General features: G+C 40.4%; 1 protein-coding gene across 1 annotated transcript in view; it reads left to right on the top strand.

Annotated features, from left to right (window-relative positions):
* Positions 1-26076, top strand: part of ptprn2 (protein tyrosine phosphatase receptor type N2) — a 256253-nt gene that overhangs the window by 99898 nt on the left and 130279 nt on the right. Inside the window, exon 10 of the mRNA XM_064941890.1 lies at positions 7674-7753. Coding sequence (XP_064797962.1) covers positions 7674-7753 — 80 coding nt within the window. The remainder of the gene's footprint in view (positions 1-7673; positions 7754-26076) is intronic.

Here is a 26076-nt window from a genome sequence, read left to right as displayed (position 1 = left end):
AAACAGGATGCACCTGAGCTCAATGTTGAGTCTCATAGCAAAGGGTCTGAATTACTTATGTAAATATGGTATTTCTGTTTTTATTTTTATAAATTTGCAAAAATTTCTTAACCTGTTTTCGCTTTGTCATTATAGGGGTATTTTGTGCAGATTGATGGAAAAAAATAATTTCATCAATTTTAGAATAAGGATGTAACGTATCAAATGTGGGAATGTCAAGGGGTCTGAATTAAGTGCGCTGTAAGTAACATAGTAATACAACAAATCTCCTGGCCTGTGTCTAAGATGTAGAAGTATCTGCCTCCATCACACCACCATTAAACCCTATAGATTAACTAGATGTATTTATTTTTGCCCCCTTTTTCTCCCCATTTTCGATCTCATCTCTGCAACTCCCCAAGTGTCATAGGGGGCGAAGGTCATGTGTCCTCCGAAACATGACCCGCCAATCCGCGCTTCTTAACACCCGCCCACTTAACCCGGAAGCCAGCCGCACCAATATGTCAGAGGAAACACCGTTCATGTCTGCATGCCCCCGGCCCGCCACAGAGTCGCTAGAGCGCGATGAGCCAAGTAAAACTGCCTCGGCTATACTCTCCCCTAACCCGGACGACGCTGGGCCAATTGTGTGCCGCCCTATGGGACTCCCAATCACGGCCTGTTGTGACACAGCCCGGGAACGAACCCGGGTCTGTAGTTATGCTTCTAGCACCGCGATGCAGCGCCTTAGACTGCTGCGCCACTCAGGAGGCCCCCTAGATTTATTTTTTTTTTTTTTACAAATTGCTGTTGGCTTTCTGTGTATTCGTCTCAGAGAATGATTTTTCTCTGTGTATGTAGCTTGGTATGGGGCTATGCTTCTGCAGACACACTACCGGTCAAAAATGTTAGAAAACCTAATCATTCAAGGGTTTTTCTTTATTTTACTATTTTCTACATTGTAGAATAATAGTGAAGACATGAAAACTATGAAATAACACATATGGAATTATGTAGTAACCAAAAAAGTTTTAAACAAATCAAAATAGATTTTATATTTGAGACTCTTCAAATAGCCACCCGTTGCCTTGATGACAGCTTTGCACACTCTTGGCATTCTCTCAACCAGTTTCATGAGGGAGTCACCTGGAATGCATTTCAAATAACAGGTGTGCCTTCTTAAAAGTGAACTTTGAATGTTTCTTCAAGTGCAGTCGCAAAAAACATCAAGCGCTGTGATGAAACTGGCTCTCTTAAATCTCTTGGAACTACCGCTCCCGGATCCGGGAGAATTGTCATCAACTGACACTAATTAGCATAACGCAACGGACAAAAAATATTACTCGAAAATATTAATATTCATGAAATCACAGGTGAAATATATTGAAACACAGCTTAACCGTTTGTTAATCACCCTGTCAGCTCAGATTTTGAAATTATGCTTTACAGCCAAATAAAGACAAGCATTTGTGTAAGTTTATCGATAGCATAGCATTATGCCTAGCTCGCAGCAGGCAGCTTGGCCAGGAAAAGCAATCAAATCAAATCGTTTACCTTTGAGCTTCGGATGTTTTCACTCACGAGACTCCCAGTTAGATAGCAAATGTTCCTTTTTTCCATAAAGATTATTTTTGTAGCCGAAATAGCTCTGTTTGTTCTTCACGTTTGGCTGAGAAATCGACCGGAAATTGCGATCACGACAACGCCGAAAAATATTCCAAATTAGATCCATAATATCGACAAACATAGCAAATGTTTTTTATAATCAATCTTCAAGGTGTTTTTCAAATATCTATTCGATAATATATCAACCAGTTCAGTTGGCTTTGTAGTAGGATCGAGAGAAACAATGGCCGCATTTGTCTATTACGCACACATCACTCTGAGAGCCACCAGGTGACCACTTACGCAATGTTGTCGCTCACGCTCATTTTTCCAAAAAAAGCCTGAAACTATGTCTTGTGACACTAGACACATTAGGGAAGCCATAGAAAAAGGAATATGGTTGCTAGCCCTTTCACTGCTCAATAGGGACGCATAGGAACGCAGAGGTTTCTAAATAAGAGTCACTTCCTGATTGGATTTTTCTCAGGCTTTCGCCTGCAATATCAGTTCTGTTATACTCACAGACAATATTTTTACAGTTTTTCAGCCCAACTACAAGGTAGTGGAAACACTGTTTTTATTTTACGATCCAGTATGTAATATGGTACACGTGTCATAATTAGGTTTTAATCCAGAGAGGCTAGAAAAAGTGATCAAGATCTTCAATTAGACTGTTCAGGGATCCAGATTGTGGACTTAGGAAAAAGAAACTAGAGTCATCGGCATACATTGACACTTTTTGTTTTTATCCCCTGTATTTCTAAACCCTTGGTGTTCTTGTTTTAATAGCTAGCATTTCAAAGGCCATAATAAATAGATATGGAGACAACGGGCAGCCTTGTTTTACTCCTCTTAAAAGCTCACTACTTTCTGAGTGGTAAACATTATTTACTATTTTACATCTGGGGTTGCTGTACATAACTTTAACCCATTGTATAAGAGATTCAACTAAATTAAAGTAATCCACACATTTATTTATAAATTCTGGTCGTACTTTATCAAACACCTTTTCAAAATCTGCTATGAAGACCAGGCCTGGTATCTTTGATGTTTCATAATGTTCAATTGTTGCAAGTAATTGTCGTATTTTATCTCCAATATATTATCCATGTAAAAAACCTGTCTGACCAAGGTGAGCAATATCTGATAAAACCTTTTTTTATTCCATGTGCCCTGCATTTCATCTGGATTTTCACATCACAACGTTGAAGTGTTAGAGGCCTCCAGTTTTTTAAATGGACTGAATCTTTATACTTACCATCTGGGTCCTGTTTTAGTAGTAATGAAATCAGACCTTCTTGTTGAGTACCTGAAAGTCTACCATTTGTATAGGAGTAATTAAAACATGTTAATAAGGGATCTCCGAGTACTTCAAAAAAAGGTCTGATATACCTTTACTGGTATACTGTCAAGCCGTGGTGTTTTTCCAGACTGAAAAGATTTTGCCTCAAAGTTCCTCTTCTGTAAGTTTGCCTTCACACAGGTCTTTCTGTAAATGTGTTATTTTTACATTTATTATTATTATTATTATTAGGAAAGAAATCCTTATAGTTAACATCATTCAGTGGATATTCAGGAGACTGAAAATGAAACATACAATTAAAATATTTTGTTCCGTCTTTCAAAATATAATTTGGTGAATCATGGATAACTCCATTTGTAATGAGTTTCTGTGAATTATTTTTGGTAGATTTTCTATGTTGAAGATTCAAGAAAAAAAGTTTTTCACCATTTTCCATCCAATTTGCTTTATTTTTGTAATACATTACACTTAATCGTTCTTGAATAAGTACCTCCAATTCTTTTTGTTTTTCCTCTAACCTATTTTGTGCTGCTATACTACAGTTTCCATTACCATCTACCTGCGCTGTTACTTCCTCTATTTCCTTTATTAGTCAAATCTTTTTTTGACCTAAACTGTTTTTGTTTTAATGATGAGTGTTGTATTGAATGGCCTCTGAAAGTACATTTGAAAGTGTCCCATGCAATAAGGGGAACTGCTGTACCTATGCTGTACAAGAAAAAGTCAATTATGAATTATTTTGTCTTAGTTAAGAACAAATTGTCATCCAATAGGCTTAGATTAAATTTCCAAAATCCCTGTCCAAGTAGAAATTTTGTAAGAGTTAAATGGAGGCCAAGTAGTTGGTGGTCTGATCCCATTCGGTCTCCTATTAATACTTTTTTCTACTTTTGATACCAGCAAGAATGAGACCAGGAAGTAATCAAGACTGCTAGCTTGATTAAGCCTCCTCCAAGTTTATCTCACTAGGCCAGGGTTTTTCACCCTCCATATATCCACTAGTTCTAATGTATCCATGATCTTTGTGCTTAAGGGTGATCGTTTGTAGAGTGATTTCCTGTACGATCCATTGAGGTACTTAAAACCATATTATAATAATAGATTATTATATTTTTTTTTTTTTAAAGTGTGGATCATTGTTATTTGGCCCATATAGATTAATTAGCCAGATCTGTTTTTGGTCCAATATCATATTTAAAATAATCCATCTTCCTTGAGAATCTGTTTGCACAGCTTGCACAATCGGATCAACATTTGTATTAATTAGTCAAATAACCCCTTTTGAGTTTCTTTGCCCGTGACAAAAATATATTTCTCCCTCCCAGTCCTTTTTCCAACCAATCTCATCTATATTTGTAGAATGAGTTTCCTGTAAACAATAGATATTATATTTTTTCTATTTTAGCCATGTAAAAATGTATATTTTTTGATCTGCTAAGCCATTCCAATTTCTATATTTATTTCCCCACTTACCATAATGATACTTACCACAACCAATGTTTGTAAACTTACCATTAAAAAGCACCATGATGATTAAGTGTCCATAAAGCTGTACCATAATAATATGCACTGTTAAGCTGCAACTTTGTAAACCTCCAATTGTCTTAATATTCTGCCCACTAAAAACTCCCCCCATATTTAGGTCTGTTGCCACTAAGACCATCAGACCATCTCCCCGATGCGTCCTAAGGCAAACCCTTGGCCGCCAATTGGTGTTGGCCAGAAGGAAATATGGGCAGTCCCATGATAACATAAATATCTATGAGGATGCTTAAGAGAACTAACCAAATAACATGGAAAACAGTAAAAAAAATGTATATAAGAAAATAGTAACAATATCAGATAATATTTATAGAAATAATAACAGCACAATCTTATAAATGCCTGCTCATATATTTAGAAAGTCCTAGCAAGGCTGTAAGCATTGTCAACCCAGCCTGCTCAGTTCATTTTATTAAAAAAATGTTTTTAATTTAATGAAGAGAAAACAACCTAAATATATCGCAAGACCAGTCCTTTTTTTATGACCATTAAATGCAAAACATATTTCATGTAGTCCTCATTATATCCTATTCATTTCGACAAAAGAAGGAAAATGGAGCATAGATTCTAACGGCCGCAAGTAAAATGTGTCTTAGGCATCGCATCATATCCTGTTTATATATTTATATATATATTTATATATATATGTTATCACATTATATAACAGTATTCCTGTTATATCGTGCCACGGCCGTGCCATAGCCGACCGCAAGCCAAACACCTAGGCCTATATCATTAGGATCAATAATATAAAAGGTAACATAAATAGCTTATATAGAAATATACCTTTCTCTCGCTTAGAGAAGTGCTTCCATAAGCCAATTATTGTATTAGTTCTACCGTTAACTTGAATCACTTTATCCCAGTGTTAACCAGCCTGCCACACACTAGAGACAACAACCCTCTTGACAATACCTAATCCATCCATTTGCCAGTGTGTATCGGAAGAATAATCATCATTTACATTTTTTATATTGAGATGGATTTATTTTTATGTGAAAGGTAATAACAGCAATTATTTTAGGATTGTATAGGCCTATTCCTATAGAGAACCTAGGCAGGTTTTTAATTATATAATCCTTTACCCTAGCCCTACAATAAATCTATTCATATTTATTCAGTTTTATCTTAAAAGCTAATTGTTCCGTTTCACATCGGCAAACAAGGGCCGCACTATATATCAGCTTATAGGTCATAATATACCCAACCTCTACAATTAAGCCATATCATATTTAAACAAAAAAACTACCTTGGTATTGCCAATGTACAATCGTCAAATGAAATACATAAAAATCATATGTGTCAGGGACTACTTCAAAAGGAGGTAGCTATCACTCACAGCCACGTTGTAATCTTCGAGTCCTTGAACATTTGGTTTGTTTACTTACAATGTTTCGACCAGGAAGTACATTGTTTATTCAGATTGCCTGCTGCAGTTGTTTGAGAGATGTCCAGTTTGCAGCCGAACCTGCAACATAGAGAAGACCAGCAAGGGGACCCTCAGCATCACGCAGACATGACCTCGCCGTGAGCATTCCTATACATGGAACAGGGAGGACACTTGAATTAGGTTGGTGACATTTGACCTCTTCAAAGGTCAAAACAGTTTATAGAGTTTTGTCCCAATTCACCTTCATAACCTAGCCTGGTGGAACCAGCAGTTTACCATTCCATTCTATTCACTTCACATATATTATCTGAAGTGAAATTGAAAGGTGAATGCAGCGATCAGGTTGGTTCCACTACGCTAATCACGACCACCATTGATAATGTTATCAGTGCTTCGTGTTTGTGTGTGACAGACCAGTGTCTTTGATGAGGGGTCAGGAACTTATCTACGCTGCCATGCCCATCAATGGGGCGCTGGCAAAGACCTTACCTCCAGCCTCACCTCTTGCCTGCTCACCAACGGTCGTCGATGTGGAGACCTGAATTAGGTACGTTTAGTCTGACCTCTTCAAACTTCAACATAGTATATTTTTGTTTGTCAAATATCACCTATCCTAACTGCCATTGGTAATAGAACAGTGACTGTGTATGTGTTCACAGATGCATCTATGGAACAAGCACTTGGAGACTTGCAAGATGATGTGAGTCCCGACTGACAGACGGGCTTGATACTGATGTCTCTAAATGGAGAGAGATCTTGCACTCAGCATTAAAATTGTACTTGACACAACTTTTACTTATATTGTCTTTTTTCTGTTAATGAATTGAGAGAGAAACTATGTTTATTCCGCACCAGGATCAACTCCTGTTGAATACGGGACACCACAAAGGAAGTTATGATCGCCCCGACATGTTTTCCAAGGTAGCCCCACTACCACCAGGCAATGCCGATAGGCGCAGTATCTGTATCAGCTGGGAATGATGGTGAAAGGTGTACATTGTTATATTAACAGAACACTGCTTCTATGGTATTATGTAAAGGGTTGTTTATTCTACATTGACCTGTTAATACATTTAAAAGTGATCAAAACACTTAGTTTACAATATCTACATGAATTCAGAAATTGCATTCTTCTCACATTACTCTGTAGGCTACTGAACTATTCAAAGCTTCCTCCGGCATCTCACCATACATTTGCCTGTAGTTATTGAACTCAACCTGCAGGAGGTTTGAATGTTGTGATTGAGTGGGGGAAAACAGCTGCAGGCAAGGTTCTGACAGATGGGTGTGTCTTGGTGGTGACAAGGACACACCCAAGAAATACACACATCAAACCACAACCCCAAGCCAACTCACGTTTGGCTTCTGTCATGGCCGCCAGCAATTCTTGAGGAGCAAAGACAATAAACGAAGCCAAATCAGCGGTTCCTCTACTCTATAAGATGTGGCCAGCTATTGATTTTATGTTACGAAACGATCACAGTGGTAATTCTTCAACGAGTCTGTTACCGCGGTTTGTGTTTTGAGCACATACCCCCTAAAAGGTCTGTTCCTGGCCCTGGACAGACGGGTAGCCAGAGGTGAAAAGCAAACAAGGTTCTCAGCTGCAATACGGGGCCACAGTTCCATGTTTTTGGTGTTTTGTTCAAATTCCCTCCCCTTCCATTGTCTGTGTCCATGTCCGCTATGAAAGGTGCGAGTTGATTTTGAAGCTCGCTGGTCGCTGAAGCTCTCAGGGAGTCGCTTTCTCAACTCGGCTCTATTCCTCTCTTTCTACCTCGGACTGTTGGTTCAATTGAAGGGTATTGAGTTTGGGGTGTTGCTAATTTTGTCTCTTTTTCTTCTGTCTTCCAGAGTGCTGGGTCCAGCTGTAACCTTCAGGGTGGGCACCAACCCTCACAATGTTAGCACCGCAGATGTGGCTCACGTTGCAGGTAGGACCATTCTCACAGTTACACCAACCCATATCCCCCAAGATCCACCCACCATTATCATGACCGATCATCATCATTTATTGAATAATGTGTCCCCGAACAAAGGGGGGGTAGGCCCACATTTTTTTCCCCTTAACTGACTTGCCTAGTTAAATAAAGGTCAAATAAGACATACAATTCACACACATGCGCATGTACACTGACAGTCACACAGCGCACACACACAATGAGGCACACAGGGTTTGTGTGCTCTACCCATGCAGCACACAAACCCACACAGCAAGTAGAAATTATTAGCTACATTTCTAACTCAGCACATTTAAATAGAAAGAACCACATCGTGCCAATGACCTCCATTATACTGGATTTAATTTCCACCACCTACACACCATTTTGTCATGTTCTCCCTGTTTGAGTAAATGAGAGTCTCAGATCCACCGCGCTTGATAGGATAGGTATCACAGTGTCCTTCTAGTCCGGACAAGCCCATGTCTATAAGATTATTAACATGGTGTAATGACCAATGAGGATCATTTTCACACAGGATAACAAGCTGGACACACTGCTGTTCCTACTGAGATACATAGTCTTGCATCCCAAATGGCAGCCGATTCCCTATTTAATGCCCTACTTTTGACCAGGGCCCATAGGCTTAGTATTAGGGCTCTAGTCAAAAGTAGTGCACTATATAGGGCGTAGGGTGCCATTTGGGACAGAGAGTGTGACTCTCAGACAAGCTAGTCTTCGTATAGCCAGATGTGGTCTGATAGAAAGGTGTCATGGCGAGAGAGAAAAAAATAGGATTTGATATTTCAGTATGCACCGCTCCTGCACCGCACCACAACACAGCGCTGGCATTGTCTGAACTTGGGACAACACGGGAGGGTGTCGCCCTTGCTTCGATTGGAATTGACTTTGCGAAGCAGAGAGCAACAGTCCAACAGTCAATAACACCGGGGTTGGAACAACAACAGTAACAACACTAGCACAAACCTCATGGAGGCTTTTTTTATTGGCTGAAATGTGTTGTTCCATTGAGAGGAATTTGGCACCACTCTACTCCTGTTGTATTATAGGGTGGTATATAGGGGTTTGTTTCTGTCCTATCCATTTACAGAGATGCTACAACAACAACACTACACTCTTAGGGGGAAAGGTGCTAAGTAGAACCATACAGGCTTCTTCGGTTTGTCCCCATAGCGAAACCCTTTTTGGTGCTAGGTAGAACCCTTTGCAGAGGGTTCTATCTAGGGTTCGTAAAAGAACCCCCTGTATATGGTTCTACCTAAAATCCTCTATGAAGGGATCTACCTAGAACCATCTATGAAGGGTTCTACTGAGAACCCTTTTTTTATTTTATCTTTGGAGGGTTCTTCCTATGAACAGTTCCACCAGCCTTATTAGCCTTTCAAATGTAATTATTTATGACGATACATTACATATAAACTCAGCAAAAAAAGAAACATCCCTTTTCAGAACCCTGTCTTTCAAAGATAATTTGTAAAAATCCAGATAACTTCACAGATCTTCATTGTAAAGGGTTTAAACACTGTTTCCCATGCTTGTTCAATGAACCATAAACAATTAATGAACATGCACCCGTGGAACGGTCATTAAGACACTAACAGCTTACAGACGGTAGGCAATTAAGGTCACAGTTATGAAAACTTAGGATACTAAAGAGGCCTTTCTACTGACTGTGTGAACATGCCTTAGTCATTCTGCAAGGAGGCATGAAAACTACAGATGTAGCCAGGGCAATAAATTGCAATGTCCGTACTGTGAGACGCCTAAGACAGCACTACAGGGAGACAGGACGGACAGCTGTTCGTCCTTGCAGTGGCAGACCATGTAGCACAACACCTGCACAGGATCAGTACATCTGAACATCACACCTGCAGGACAGGTACAGGATGGCAACAACAACTGCTCGAGTTACACCAGGAACGCACAATCCCTCCATCAGTGCTCAGACTGTCTACAATAGGCTGAGAGAGGCTGGACTGAGGGTTTGTAGGCCTGTTGTAAGGCAGTTCTTCACGAGACATCACCGGCAACCACGTCGCCTATAGGCACAAACCCACCGTCACTGGACCAGACAGGACTGCCAAAAAGTGCTCTTCACTGACGAGTCGCGGTTTTGTCTCACCAGGGGTGATGGTCGGACATCATCGGATTGAACCTTTTGTTATTGCAGGCATTCTCAACGCTGTGCGTTACAGGGAAGACATCCTCCTCCCTCATGTGGTACCCTTCCTGCAGGCTCATCCTGACAGGACTCTCCAGCATGACAATGCCACCAGCCATACTGCTCGTTCTGTGCGTGATTTCCTGCAAGATAGGAATGTCAGTGTCCTTCCATGGCCAGCGAAGAGCTCGGATCTCAATCCCATTGAGCACGTCTGGGACCTGTTGGATCCGAGGGTGAGGGCTGGGGCCATTCCCCCCAGAAACTTGCAGGTGCCTTGGCAAATCTGGTGCAGTCCATGAGGAGGAGATGCACTGCAGTACTTAATGTAGCTGGTGGCCACACCAGATACTGACTGTTACTTTTGATTTTGTACCCCCCCCCCCTCAATCAGGGACACATTATTCAATTTCTGTTAGTCACATGTCTGTGGAACTTGTTCAGTTTGCCTCAGTTGTTGAATCTAGTTATGTTCATACAAATATTTACATATGTTAAGGTTGCTGAAAATAAAGTTGACAGTGAGAGGACGTTTCTTTTTTTGCTGGGTTTATATGGGCCTAGATATACCCTAACACAGTGGTGTTATGAATCTCCTGGTTTACAGGCCACATTATGCTGGCTTGCAAGTGAATTGTAATAAGGAGTTAGGCTATCGAACAAGTGGAATTTTTAATCACCTGCAACCTGCATTAATAATGACTGGCAGTGTATGGAAGGTTAAATACTGAGACTACCTCAATCATCTAAACTGAAACAACCATCTCAGCAACGGGTGAAATAAATCCAATTACTAACAGATTGGATTAGTTTAGAAAACTGTATATTATTTATATTTGTGTAGCATAAAATTAATCAACCAATCAATGCAAAAAAAACATATTACAGTAAAACACACAATTCAAAAAATCTCACTGCAAAAGAGCATGCTGGGAAATATTATATATGGTTGTATGTAGAACCTTTCTTTGCCTCCCAAAGAATCCTTCTTGCCTTCCAAAGAATCATCAAAGATCCCGTTCTTCCAAAAACGGTTCCTATGATATTAAAGGTTCTTGGTAGAACCCTTTGCTTTACAAAGAACCCTTGTCTTCCAGAAAGGGTCCTTCTGATCAAAAATAGTCATTGGTAGAACCCTATCACTCCACATAGAACCTCTTTGGAACCCTTTTTTTCTAAGAGTGTATGAAATAGGTAGATGGGGTTTTGGGGCTTGGGGTGTGATGTGATATGATTTGAGACATAAAGATGGCTGGAAGATGATGAAAATGTGTTTGGAATGGTTGGTGTTACATGGGTTTTGAAGCTGGGATTGTGCAAACACCAGAATAACAGTTATTCCATGGTTCTAGTGCTGTGGACCCCTATGGGTACATCCATTGGTACTAGGTTGAGATACTTTCTTTGTGTGTGTGTACGTGCCTGAATGCTTGTGCCTACATGTCTGTGTGTGTGTGTTTCTGTGTGCGTGCTCATGCGTGCGTCTGTCTATGTGGAGTGATTTGAGTGTTGATTAGGCACCGTGGTGGGAGACCTAATGACTGCTGCGAAATGCCAGACCAAATGTTAAGTCAACATTATCAGCAGCCTGACTGCTATTGATGAATTATGAATCCAGCTGACCAGAATACCAATGACTGACCGAGATTTGCCTGTCAGGAGGAATACTTAGATATCCCCCTTACAAGGTTTCAGTTGGGAAATTTAATAGGGCATGTATACATGTAGATTTACAGGAAAGCCGTAGATTTACAGAGAAATCTATTACAATGTTGACACATTTCCATAACATACAGTAGTATAAAGTTGTGTATAACGATTAATATACGTAGAATAAGAAACATTCAGTTTGTATACGGAAGTCAAACACAACTATTATCCTGCATTATTATAAATTGTTTTCCTGAATGTTTTACAACTATAAAACACTCAAAGATCAAGGACAACTGCGGTACAGTGACCAATGTGATATGATAATTTTTCATGATTTCAAAGCCATCTCTTGCCGGTACTTCAGAAACAAAATGAAGATTCTCTGGGTTGAATGTGAAACAGAAACTGAATAACACTCTGCCTCCTGGGTAATCCTGGGTTACATTTGACCTCTGTTTGCCAGTGCATGAACAACGTGGCCGCCTGATGAACTCGTCGCGTTCACACACACACACACACTTGTCAAACCCTTGGGCTCATTGTGTGTTGAACCAGTCTATATGTGTGTTGACCATTGACTGGTTTCCAGGTTTGTGGAAAATAAATGGAGGAATTGTAAGGTGTTTCTTTAGTTTCGCTCTATAATGAGTATTTTTCTTGAAAAAGCATTCTGTTGACAATAAAACAATTTTTGGTGGAAATGGTCAGAACAAGAACACAATGATTGGGATTGGAGAATAGGCCTGTGTCAATGATGGCTCAATTTGAATGAATACATTTTTCCTATGTCTTTGTGAAAATCTTAAACTTGCAACTGGGGCCCTATTCATTCAAAAACATTTCTCCGTCTACATGTTATGACATTTACATTGAGTAAGGTTTATCAGTACAACGTACACTCGCTATGCTGCCATGATAAAGTGTTACATTTAACATGTGAGTGAAGATGTCTGGGAGTTGTTTTGATATGTGTCTACTAGATCTGTTTTGCTATGTGGGTCGTTCCACGAAATGGATGCCTTTTGCGTGGAATAATTCCTCATTTCATGAACACCATGTGGCCCCATGCTCTACACCACATGAGGAGTAATGGCCGATGATCACCTGGAACCTCAACTCTGTTAGTGGGCCAACGTCAACTTTATTAGTTTGATATATGTGAGTTTATTTGTACAAAGGATATTTGATCAATGAGAACATTTTGGATTTATCTCAAACATGCTTTTATGCAGAACAAAACATAGAAAACCAATATGCAACAATTTCGATGATTTTACTTAGTTACAGTTCATAGAAGGACATCAGTCAATTTAAATAAATTCATCAGGCCCTAATCTATGGATTGCACATGACTGGGCAGGGGTGCAGATATGGGTGGGCCTGGAAGGGCTTAGCTCACCCACTTGGGAGCCAGGCCCAGTCAATCCGAATGAGTTTTTCCGCACAAAAGTGCTTTATTACTGACCAGAAATACTGCTCCGTTTCATCAGCTGTCCGGGTGGCTGGTCTCAGACGATTCAGCTGGTGAAGAAACCGGATGTGAAGGTCCTGGGCTGGCAATGGTTACATGTGGTCTGCGGTTGTGAGGCCCGTTGGATGGCTTATGGTAGAGAAATTAACATTCAATGGTGGACACTCGCCTTCAAAACTTGAGACATCTGTGGCATTGTGTTGTGTGACAAAACTGCACATTTTAGAGTGGCCTTTTATTGTCCCCAGCACAAGGTGCACCTGTTTAATGATCATGCTGTTTAATCAGCTTCTTGATATGCCACACCTGTCAGGTGGATGGATTATCTTGGCAAAGGATAAATGTAAACACAGATGTAAAGAAATTGAGAGAGAAAAGCTTTTTGTGCATATAGAAGATTTCTGGGAACTTTTTATTTCAGTTCATGAAACATGGGGCCAACACTTTACATGTTGCATTTATATTTTGTTCTGTATAAATATTAGTTAGGCAGTTAAATAAGTGTCCGTAACAGGGTTGACACACAGTGTGGTATAGGTGCAGATAAAATACTCTTAGTTCATAGGATTGTAATGCCTGAGATGGGAAAATGTGTTTTTCCGTAGTCTAAAAATACCCTCCATCCAATTGAATGTTGAAAGAAGAGATATTTTAAAGTTAAATATTTTACATTTCTTAAGTTTGCATTCCAAAAGGCACCCATTTTGTGGAATGACCCATATTTCATAGAAAAGCCATAGGGAGAGAAAGGTCCCATTGAAAATCCTTCTTATAGGGAGAGATCCCATTGAAAAGCATGGTATGCATCCCAAATGGCACCCTACTACTAGTAGACAGATTTTTTTTAAACACCCAAACATCTTCACTCATATGTAAGATGTTAGTAGTGCACTAGAAAGGGATTATGGTTCCATTTGGGATGCACATGGACAGTATAAAGAGGAGATTTGATATCTCAATGAAAGCACTGCCATCTTTTGGCTGTGGGTTGTTACGGGTAGAATAAGAAGTGAAAATCATGATGGGAGGTCTCACTGTATTAGTGAAGGTAGGAGCTACTAGGAGCTCTTGTGTTTTGCTCAACTGGAAAACTGGTGGACAATGACCTGTGCTCACTAAACCCCCGCACGGCTAGAAAACAAAAGAGAAGGCGACTGCTTTATAATAAAAGAAACTAGGCTTGTGTGTGTGTGTGTGTGTGTGTGTGTGTGTGTGTTGTGTGTGAGTGAGAATCATTTGCAAGGGAAATTATTTATTCAAGTTTTGATGAAGAGCTGACCAAGCTGTAAAAAAAACAATGTTGCAATTTGTCATTAAAGACACTCTTGCTTTTGGCTCCTTCGTTCTCTCTCTCTCTCTCTCTCTCTCTCTCTCTCTCTCTCTCTCTCTCTCTCTCTCTCTCATAGAATGAGGTTCTGAATGTGGTGAAAAGCTGTGTGCTTCAGACTGATCGGCAAACATGTAAATCACCTTCACATGGGAAATTGGTTCTGTCAAAATTTGTTACGCTCACTACTAACCAACGTTTCTTTAGCCATGAGAAATGTAATCTCTCTCTCATTTTCTCCTTCTGTTTTTTCCTCTGTGTACAGTAACCGGGTAGGTGGAAACATGCATTGGTTGTTTTGTGTTTCCTTAGAGCAATTGCTCTATGTCATTCATACAGTGTTATACACATTTACATGCCTTTCTGAAACATCCCAAAATTCATGTTTTTTTTCAGGGGGTTTTGGGGGATTTATATTGTGAAGAAAATGCCTCCCTTTATAGAAAAAAACACCTGATTTTACATGGAAGAATTTTCATGTGATATTTTCACATTAAATGTCATATGTGAAAACGTGTTTTTGGAACACTTTACATGTGGTCACATGTTGTCACATGTTATTAAATTAACTTCACATTGGATCACGTGATCACTTGAAGTCATTTGAAATTAATGTGTTTTTTCCCCCCCTGCGCTGTTAGGAGGCAATATTTATTATCTTCCATCTTCTTGAACAGATTTATTTTGGTATATCATTAGATATGCAATTATGATGCTAATGTGATATTACTTAATCTTTACAAAACATCTGTCATGCTATCATTAAGAGGAAACATGCCATGCAATTTGAAAGTCTTTTGCACCTTTTGGCTGGACAGACTGCTTCACTGTATTCTATTGGCAAACTTAGCAACGAGACCTCTTCTTGACAGTAACATCACGTATGAGTATGACGGTCTGTTATTTTCTTTACTGTATGTGTTTCTGGTGAAGTAAACAGTACTTGTGCCGAATCTTCCGACCAGTAACATATCAAAATGCCCCCTTTATGAAGCTTAGACAGTGATCTGAACACACTGTCCACACTCTGTGGTCAAGGATGGGTGGCTGTTCGGGAAGATGTGTAGGCTGGTGGGCGGTGGGATGAGGGACACCCCTTTGTCTGGGCTGTCACGGCTGGTCGACCCCAGAGGCCCCAGAGGCCAGGCCCAGCAGCGTGCCTGGGCCCCCAGGCCGTGAGAACCACAGACCTGGTCAAAGAGCTGGGGGCCTCTGGACCTACAGGGGCCAGCAGCCGGGGCCATCTGGAGCAGCCAGGAGCAGAGCCCTGACACACTGCTGTCACCCCTGGGACAGAGAAAGATCGAGAGAGAGGATGAGGAAGATGGTGAAAAAGAGCTAGGGAGATGCAGCCAAGGGGAAAGGAGATGGATAATAGGAAAAAGAGAGATCTAATTTGAATGTAGAGAGACTGAGACACTGCCTTCCCCTCAGTCAGGGAGATATATCCTCTTGCACACATACACATAGACTTACAGAGAAGCAGCAATGGAAACAGGGAAACTGTGTTTTGAACATAGATATAGAATGTCTGTGGCCTGGGTTTGTGTAGTAGTCTATACCGCTGCCTCTAGAAACACATGTATTATGGCTGCTAGGGCCTAAAATTAACTGTGTGTTTCACGAGCCACTGTGGCAAGTAGATAAAAAAATCTACTAGCCACTCAGATTTTTTTTTACCAGCAAAAATAATTTGTCACCATAATTTCATAAAACTAATGACCATGCTTTGTAATGTTTCCAAAATAAGAAATGTTTTGGTAAGAAGTAATGTGGTATATTGCTCAATTTAATTAGATGTTTTATTTGAACCAAAATATCAAATGAGACCAAATATTCAGCTGCCCTTTTAAGGGTGGGGGGTTACCATGGTAACGGGCCACTTGATTCGTGTCATGTGAGTCTTTGTGTGTGAGAGATTTGGGACTTGACTAGTAGTAGCCGCCTACAGTGTCTCTTTGCTATCAGTTGATGCAGCAGATTCAAACTAACATTGAAAAACAACCCAGATTGTGAAGAAAAAAACGATGTAAATAGCCAAGAAACACGAGGACAAAGTCTCACTTTGCTGACTTGAGTAAATTAGACCAACTTTTATGCCTGTGCCAGCGCCTCCAAAAATGAATCTTATCAGCGCTTCACTCACATTGCGCAAAGCTGTTGCTGCGCAAGGTGGGATGTAGGATTCCTATTTCTTTGTGTGATTAGCAGCTATGAAACAAAACAGCAGAAAAATAAAAAAAATTAAACAGCGAATTCAGCATTTTTCTACAAAAAATTGCAACTCAATTGCAGCTCATACTTGACTCTTGACTACTTTTATTCACAATTGCGAATGAAACGCTCGCCCTGTCGGGACCCTGCAAATTGACCGCCCGCCAACGTGACTGGGGAAGTAGACATTCTTACCTGCCAATACCTAAATCTACCCGCATCTGGCGGGTAGCAGGTATTAATCTTAAACCCTGACCGCTACAAGTATGGGTTCAAATTCGACCCAATTTCCCCAGTTTATCAGATTAGCGTAGATCACAGATGGAGATAGAATGTCTGCACTCAGTGTAGCCAACATTAGGAACACCTGCTCTTTCCATGACATAGACTGAACAGGTGAATCCAGGTGAAAGCTATGATCCCTTATTGAGGTCACCTGTTAAATTCACTTAAGTCAGTGTAGATGAAGGAGAGGAGGCAGGTTAAAGAAGGATTTATAGGCCTTGAGACAATTGAGACATGGATTGTTTATATGTGCTATTCAGAGGGTGAATGTGCTAGACAAAATATTTAAGTGCCTTTTGAACGGGATATGGTAGTAGGTGCCAGGCGCACTGGTTTGAGTGTGTCAAGAACTGCAATGCTGCTGGATTTTTCACACTCAACCGTTTCCATGTGTATCAAGAATGGTCCACCAACCAAATTACATCCAGCCAACTTGACGCAATTGTGGGGGAAGCATTGGAGTCATCATGGGCCAGCATCCCTGTGGAATGCTTTCGACACCTTGTAGAGTCCATGCCCCAACGAATTGAGGCTGTTCGGAGGGCAAAAGGGGGTGCAACTCAATATTAGGAAGGTGTTCCTAATGTTTTGTACACTCAGTGTACGTGTTCGTTGTTTTGTATATCCATGAGGTATATAACAGCCACACCATAGAATGCTGGTCTCCCTCTTCTCTCCAGCTGAGCAGATTAGCATAGATCACCAATGCAGACAGAACTGACCTTCAGTCCGACAAGCACTTGTCAAAATGCCAGACATAATTACCTGGGCTCTTCACACAGAGTAATGGGGTTTAGCTTCCTGAGTCCCTCTCCCTCACCCAGACACTAACAGTTAAGGCTGGAGAAATGGATGTGTGTGTGTGTGTGTATACAGATCAAAAGGAATGTGTTTTGAGATGCTTGGAAAAGGTATGTGTGGAGTTTTTAAGCAACGGAAACAAATCTATTTTTGTGAGGTGCATGTTATCGCGTTGACTTTACAGTAGTAACTTGTCTTTATAGCAAGGTGTTGTTACCTTACGCTGCTGTGGCAGATGTAGGATCTTAATTTGACCAGTACAGATGTAGGATCTTAATTAAGAGCCAGTTTGCTACAGCAGGAAAATAATCATGCAGCAACCAAAAAATGTAAATTATTATAATTAATGGATAGTGGTTGGCACATTTTACGATAGGGCAAATCAAGTCTGACATTTTAAAGTGGGAATTACTAACTTTAGAAGCCTTTTTAAACCTTGAATACACACATTTGCAAATTATCAACAAAAGAGTGATCAAATTAAGATCTGTATTTTCTCAGCAAAATAATCCTGCAGCAACAGGATTTGAACATTTAGTCCATAATGTTGCTTCATCAGTGGTTAGGCTATTAGCTGACCAAAATTATACGACATGAAAAGTACAATACTGTTAATATAACTGTGTTAGTGCGGGTTTTCAGTGAATTTATGTAAATCACAAAGCTCATCTGTATTTCCTGCGATGCGGCAAAATTCTCAGCAACAAAAGAGCGATCAAGACCATTTAATCTGTAATGAAATGGTACCAATTTTCCCCCCATTTATATTGAATTCTGCAAAGAAGTTTTCAATGACTGCATGTCAGTCTGTTTTGTTGGCTCTGAAAGATATGTTTCACAAAACTTCAGTCAAAATTACAAACTTTAGAAGCCTTTTTAAAACTCAAATACACTACAAGTTTGCATTTCCTGCCGTGCAGGAAAGTTCTCAGCAACAAAAGAGTGATCAAATTGAGATCCTACATCTGTATATGTCACAGTATGTTAATAAATCCCTTGTGGATGTTTGTCCTGTAGGTTGTCTCAGTCAGACTGTCGGATGACGGATTCCCTGTGTGTTCATGCTTCAACATCTGTATCAATGTGCACAGAGGTTAGAGAGCACTTCTCTCTCTCTCTCTCTCTCTCTCTCTCTTTCTGTCGCTGCATCTTTTTCCTCTCCTCATCATTGACTCTCCATTTGAGTGGCCTTGGTGCGGGGATCAAAGTCTTCCTTGCTCTCCTCTCCGTCAGTGCCCCTGGCAGAGTGTGTGTGTGTAGTCCTCTCTACCATTTCATCGCCACCTGTCAGTCCATGCATCGCTCAAAGGCCCTCATGCATCACCTCTTCCAGGAGACACACACACACACACCCCACAGCACCAGCAGTTGACAGTTACTCGATATGACACATTTCACTTCTCCATTTCCCATTCATACATTGTGATTGCCGTAAATATCTGTCTCAGGATTGAATCACAACCAGTTTAGAGCATTGTGTATGTGCTCACATCCATTAGCTGCAGGCTAACATATGCATGGTTTTGTGAGTCAGAAGAGAAACTTCAAATATGTGTCCTTTGCTTCGCACTGAGAAAAGGGAGCATTGATCCCGCCATTAACCATAAAGTGTCTTAGAGTAGGAGGGCAGATCTACGATCAGGTCCCTCGCTGTCCATAACGTCTTATTAATCTTGATCTAATGGGCTTAATGGATCCTCGATCAGCACTCCTACTCTGAGACTCTTTGTGAATACAGGCAATGGGTTTAAGTCTATTCTCACATTTCAAATCAAATTCATTTATATAGCCCTTCTTACATCAGCTGATATATCAAAGTGCTGTACAGAATCCCAGCCTAAAACCCAGCAATGCAGGTATAGAAGCACAGTGGCTAGGAAAAACTCCCTAGAAAGGCCAAAACCTAGGAAGAAACCTAGAGATGAACCAAGCTATGAGGGGTGGCCAGTCCTCTTCTGGCTGCGCCGGGTGGAGATTATAATAGAACATGGCCAAGATGTTCAAATGTTCATAAATGACCAACATAGTCAAATAATAATAATCACAGTAGTTGTCGAGGGTGCAACAAGTCAGCACCTCAGGAGTAAATGTCAATTGGCTTTTCATAGCCAATCATTGAGAGTATCTCTACTGCATGGGGGGGGCACCATGCTAACCTTCATATCCAGTACACTTTAATGACTACATATTGTAGACTTGCAGTACCTACAATGTACTCATGGTATATATTAAAGGTCTTTAGTTTAGAGAACTGTAAAGACCCTCAGCTGATATTAAAGCCATGTACGTTTGGTGAGGTGTCATCTCCCTGGTATCCAGACTCAATTGAGAATCCATTTGATAATAGACTCTACCCACTGGGCACAAACTGGTTAAATCAATGTTGTTTCAGCGTAATTGGTCAACGTATTGTGACGTGCAATCTATGTGGAAAATACATTTGATTTGAAAAAAAGTCATCAACTCTTGTTTTGAGGGTAACATTTTAACCAAATGATTGTCATCATGGTAACCAATTTTCAACATAGACGAATCTGGTATAAAACGTAATATTCACTAGGAGAAAAAAACAATAGTCTGGGCAGCACCTCATACTGGAGAGTTGACATATCTACAGCTATCCATTCGATCTCCCATCCAGGGTTTTAACCAAGCCCTGCTTAGATATTTGTCACTGACAATTACCAATGTTCATCGTGAGAAAAATTATTTAGAAATGATATACTGAACAAAAATATAAACGCAACATGTAAAGTGTTGGTCCCATGTTTTATGAACTGAAATAGAATATTCCTAGAAATGTTCCATTCGCCCAGAAAGCTTATTTTGCTCAAATGTGTGGTGCACGAATTTGTTTACATTCCTGTTAGTGAGCATTTATCCTTTGTCAAGGTAATCCATCCACCTGACAGGTGTAGCATATCAATAAGCTGATTAAACAGCATGATCATTACACAGGTGCACCTTGTGGTGGGTACTATAAAAGGACAGTCTAAAAGATGCAATTTTGTCACACAACACAATGCCACAGATGTCTCAAGTTTTGAAGAAGCGTGCAATTGGCATGCTGACTGCAGGAATGTCCACCAGAGCTGTTGCCAGAGAATTGAATGTGAATTTTTCTACCATAAGCCGGCTCCAACGTCATTTTAGAGAATTTGGCAGAACATCCAACTGGCCTCACAACCTCAGACCACGTGTAACCTCTCCAGCCCAGGACTTCCACATCCGGCTTCTTCACCTGCGGGATCGTCTGAGACCCGCCACCAGGACAACTGACAAAACTGAGGAGTATTTCTGTCTGTAATAAAGCCCTTTTGTGTGGAAAAACTCATTCAGATTGGCTGGGCCTGGCTCCTCATCGGGTGGGCTTATACCCTCCCAGACCCACCATGTGAAATCCATAGATAATGGCCTGAATGAATTTATTTCAACTGAGTGACTTCCTTCTATGAACTGTAACTCAGTAAAATTGTTGAAATTGTTGCATGTTGCAGTTTATATTTTTGTTCAGTGTTGCTAACGAAAGGTAGGTTCAACAGAGCTAATGAAATTTAACAATATCAATAATCAATTATGCTATTTAGGCCTGTAAAACATTTTGGGAAGTTATCAACAGTTATTGTTTAAATTCAGCCCAGGATTCAACTAAAAATAGACATACTGTGCCTTCAGAAAGTATTCATACCCCTTGACTTATTCCACATTTTGTTTTGTTACAGCCTGAATTCAGAATGGATAACTTTTTCTTTCACAGGATGCATGTTATGGAATATTTTTATTCTGTACAGACTTCCTTATTTTCAATCTGTCAATTAGAGCAACTACAATGTTGTTGATCCCTCTTCAGTTTTCTCCTATCACAGCCATGACACTCTATAACTGTTTTAAAGTCACCATCGGCCTCATGGTGAAATCCCTGAGTGGTTTCCTTCCTCTCCAGCAACTGAGTTAGGAAGGACACTTTATCTTTGTAGTGACTGTATGTATTGATACACCATCAAAAATGTAATTAATAACTTCATCATGCTCAAAGGAATATTCAACGTCTGCTTTCTTTGTGTGGCATTGAAAAACCTCCCATGTCTTTGTGGTTGAATCTGTGCTTGAAATTCACTGTTTGACTGAGGGACCTTACAAATAATTGTATGTGTGGTGTACAAAGATGAGGTAGTCATTCAAAAATAATGTTAAACTCTATTATTGCACACAGAGTGAGTCCATGCGACTTATTACTTGACTTATTAAGCACATTTTTACTCCTGAACTTATTTAGCTTTGCCATGACAAAAGGGTTGAATACTTATTGACTCACAACATTTCAGCTCTTCATTTGTAATTTATTTGTAAAAAAGAAATGTAAAAAAATATTCCACTTTGACATGATGGGGTATTGTGACCAGTGACCAAAACAATTTGATTTTAATCCATTTTAAATTTAGGCTGTAATACAACGAAATGTGCAAAAAGTTAAGGGGTGTGAATATTTTCTGAAGACATTGTATAGGCCTAGGGTTTTAACCTTTGGTTGATTTCAAATGGAATCTAAGAGTTAATAATAAATATGTTGAATTCACTTCTCCATCTCAACCAAAAATAAAAGTTATAGAATAGGGTTAAATCTAATCAAACTGTATTTAAAGTGGGGGTTGAAACCGGTTCAGGGAACAGAACCAAAACAGGAAAATAACTAAATATTTAGAGGAACAGAATCAGAAACCGAAACAGAACCATTATTTAAAAAATATGAGATCCGTTATTAACATTATTTTATGTTCCGGGCATTTTCTTTCGTCCCACAAAAAAAAAGCACCAAGGCGAAAGCCCTCACTCTGTCACTCAGAAACTTATTCCAGTGTTTGCCTACCAGATGAAAATCTTTGCCAGTGTGTGTTCGAGTGTAGACAATGTTCCCCCTCCCCTGCTAAAACATAGGCTACTGTAGCCTAATAACTTTTAAAAAAACTATTGCTTGCCCACTCCATAGCAAGCTGCTCCATCCGCACTGATTGGTGAAGTCATTTAATGTTGACCAAAAAAACAATGTTCAGAGGTTTAAAATGGAACAGAAAGGAATGGTTTAAACCAGTACTTTTTTGTGTGTTTGAACCGGTTCAGATCGGAACAGTGGAACCAAATGAAAGAATAATGGTTCTGGAATTAAAGCCGGACTCAGTGGCACAGATGGAGCTATCCAAGCAGAAGACACGGGTGCATTCAGACCCCTTCACTTTTTCCACATTTTGTTACATTACAGTCTTATTCTAAAATTGATATGGGGGAAACCAATTTAATCAATCTACACACAATACCCCATAATAACAAAGCAAAAACAGGTTTTTAGACATTTTTGCAAAATAATGCAAAAAACTGATATCACATTTACATAAGGATCTCATGTACTTTGCTCCATTTTTCTTTCCCTCGATCCTGACTAGTCTCCCAGTCCCTGCCTCTGAAAAACATCCCCACTGCATGATGCTGCCACCACCATGCTTTACCATAGTGATGGTGCCAGATTTCCACCAGACATGAAGTTTGGAATTCAGGCCAAAGAGTTCAATCTTGGTTTCATCAGACCAAAGAATATTATTTCTCATGGTCTAAGAGTCTTGAGGTACCTTTTGACAAACTCCAAGTGGGCTGTCATGTGCCTTTTACTGAGGAATGGCTTCCGTCGAGCCACTCTACCATAAAGGCCTGATTGGTGGAGTGCTGCAGAGATGGTTGTCCTTCTGGAATGTTCTCCCACAGAGGAACTCTGGAGCTCTGTCAGAGTGACCATCGGGTTCTAGGTCACCTCCCTGACCAAGGCCCTTCTTCCCCGATTGCTCAGTTTGACCAGCTCTAGTAAGAGTCTTGGTGGTTCCAAACTTCATCCATTTAAGAATGATGGAGGCCACTGTGTTCTTGGGGACCTTCAATGCTGCAATTCTTTTGGTAGCCTTCCCCAGATCTGTGCCTAGACACAATCCTGTCTCGGCACTCTACAATTCCTTCAACCTCATGGCTTGGTTTTTGCTCTGACATGCACTGTCAACTGTGGGACCTTATATAGACAGGTGTGTGCCTTTTCAAATCATATCCAATCAATTGGATTTACCACAGGTGGACTCCAATCAAGTTGATCAATCAAAACAGGATGCACCTGAGCTCAATTTTGAGTCTCATAGGGAAGGGTCTGAATACTTATGTAAATAAGGTATTTATTTTTGTTATTTTTCATAAATTTGCAAAAATGTCTAAAAACCGGTTTTCGCTATGTCATTATGGAGTATTGTGTGTCGATTGATGAGGATTTTGTTTTTAGAATAAGGCTGTAACTTAAACATGGGGAAAAAGTCAAGGGGTCTGGATAGTTTCCGAATGCACTGTACATTTCCTTCAAAAGTTGACATTTGGTTGTGTTGACGACAAAACACAATTCATTATAACTTTTGTAATACGGTAAATAACCCATTACCTTGTCAACAACTTAACAAATTATGTTGGATTCACGCCTCTATCTCAACCAAAAATAGGATTACGCCAGTGACTCAGATTGAACTATCCAAGCAGTAGAGAGATCTTGTTTATACATTTTGACATTTGGCTGTGCTGTAAACTAAACACAATTCAATATTACTTTTGTAAAAAAAAAGTAAATAGTCTAATATTAAGGCTATTTGATAAACTAATATAACAGTATTTTACCTTAAAATGAGTAACATATCCATGGCCACATGTTTGGGTTACTGTAACAATACTACATGTCTTCGTATGTAATCATGGAAAACATGCGTGTTCCGGGTTGCAGGTCTGTGGAAATCCTCACAATTGCTAGAATAACCTGCACAGAATCTCAAATGTGCGTGGATCTCTTGCACCATGTCCTTTAATGTCATCTCCACGGACTGCAATCCAGGTCCATTGCGTCGTGCTGTTGTATCAATCACAATGGTAACACATTAAGTTGTATCAATGTGCCCAGTGAGATATGCAAGACATCGGGATTTGGATGCCATTTGGGGCGCATGCTATGACTTCCATTAGAACGGTGTGAGAACATCATGTGTTCAGACACAGGCTTTGTACTGTCCCCTGCCTCCCTCCGTCTGTGTGTGGGCTTTATGGAACAAGAACAGGCAAACAAGCCTCCTTCAGACCTGGCTCTGCGCATGACAAGAGACGAGAAGAGGAGAGAAGGCAAGACGTGGGGAGGAAAGAAGTTGTACATATCATCTGTGTTTTCGGCTCCTGTACAGTAAACACACAAATTCAACCATGTCGTTTCCCCCCTCCCCCCCCCAGTATTATTCTACTCTGACGGTGTATGTGTTCCACAGTGGTGTTGGGTTGTTCTGTGAACACGTTTATTGTGTAAACAGCTCTGTGTCGGTCGGGGAAGTTAAAGACAGTAACAGGCGCCTGTCAACAGCCAGCCTGAGCTCTAGTGTATTAGAGGATATTTCTCTGTAGACAGGGATTAGTGTCTCTGGCATTGTTTGTTTGCTAATTCCATCTCCAAGGTATATGCGGGGGAAAAGCCATGAATAATTTAATGTGATTCCGAAGTGGACGAAAGGAAACAATCAGGGAGCATGGGAGATTAATGGGAGTGAAAAACGAAAAGTAAATTGGAAAAGACCAAATCTTTTCCCACACCAAGGGAGAACTTCAGTTGGTAAACATACATTTAAGATGTATTGTTTCATTGAAAACATCCAAACAAGGAGAAATGAATCAAGAATAAAATGTTCCACAGCTTTAAAGTGTGAGGCGTGCCAAAGCATGACGTTTTGGAACGGAGATAATGGTATCCCCCACACTCCACCGCTGTGCCGCATATCACAATTTTATTGATGTATTGTTTGAGTTTGATAAATAGGTGAGGTTGTGAACACATCCAGCCAAACAGCCACAAGGTCTAGATACATTTGCAATGCCAAGTGAGTGTCATACAGTATCTTGTTTGTGTTCAGACTCATGTTGATACCAGTGTAGGCCGATGCACTCAACATATTCATCCATTCTTTTAGATCCTCCAGAGATCAGGGCCCGTATTAATAAAGCATCTTAGTAGGAGTGAGATCTAGGATCAGTTTTGCCTTTTGGATCATAATGAATGAGGTAAAATGGATGGGGGGACCTGACCCTAGATCAGCACTCCTACTCTGAGACGCTTTATGAATGTAGGCCCTGACATCTCTGCTCAGTCCTGGGCTGACGGCACACAGGCCTGACCTCTCGCTGTGGTGACCCACTCCGGAGACTCTCTGAAGAGTAAGCTTCTGGACACTGGTGGGCCTGGCCCCTCCCAGTCATGGAGCCCCATGCTGGGCAGCGCTTTCTCCTTTCTGTTTCCCCTCTCCATCCGTTCATCCCTCCATCCCCCTCTCCGCCAG

Source organism: Oncorhynchus masou, chromosome 28, assembly GCF_036934945.1.
Source record: "Oncorhynchus masou masou isolate Uvic2021 chromosome 28, UVic_Omas_1.1, whole genome shotgun sequence".
NCBI classification, from domain to species: Eukaryota; Metazoa; Chordata; class Actinopteri; order Salmoniformes; family Salmonidae; genus Oncorhynchus; species Oncorhynchus masou.
Note: the sequence above shows the minus strand (reverse complement) of the source record. Positions and strands in the feature narration are given on the sequence as shown.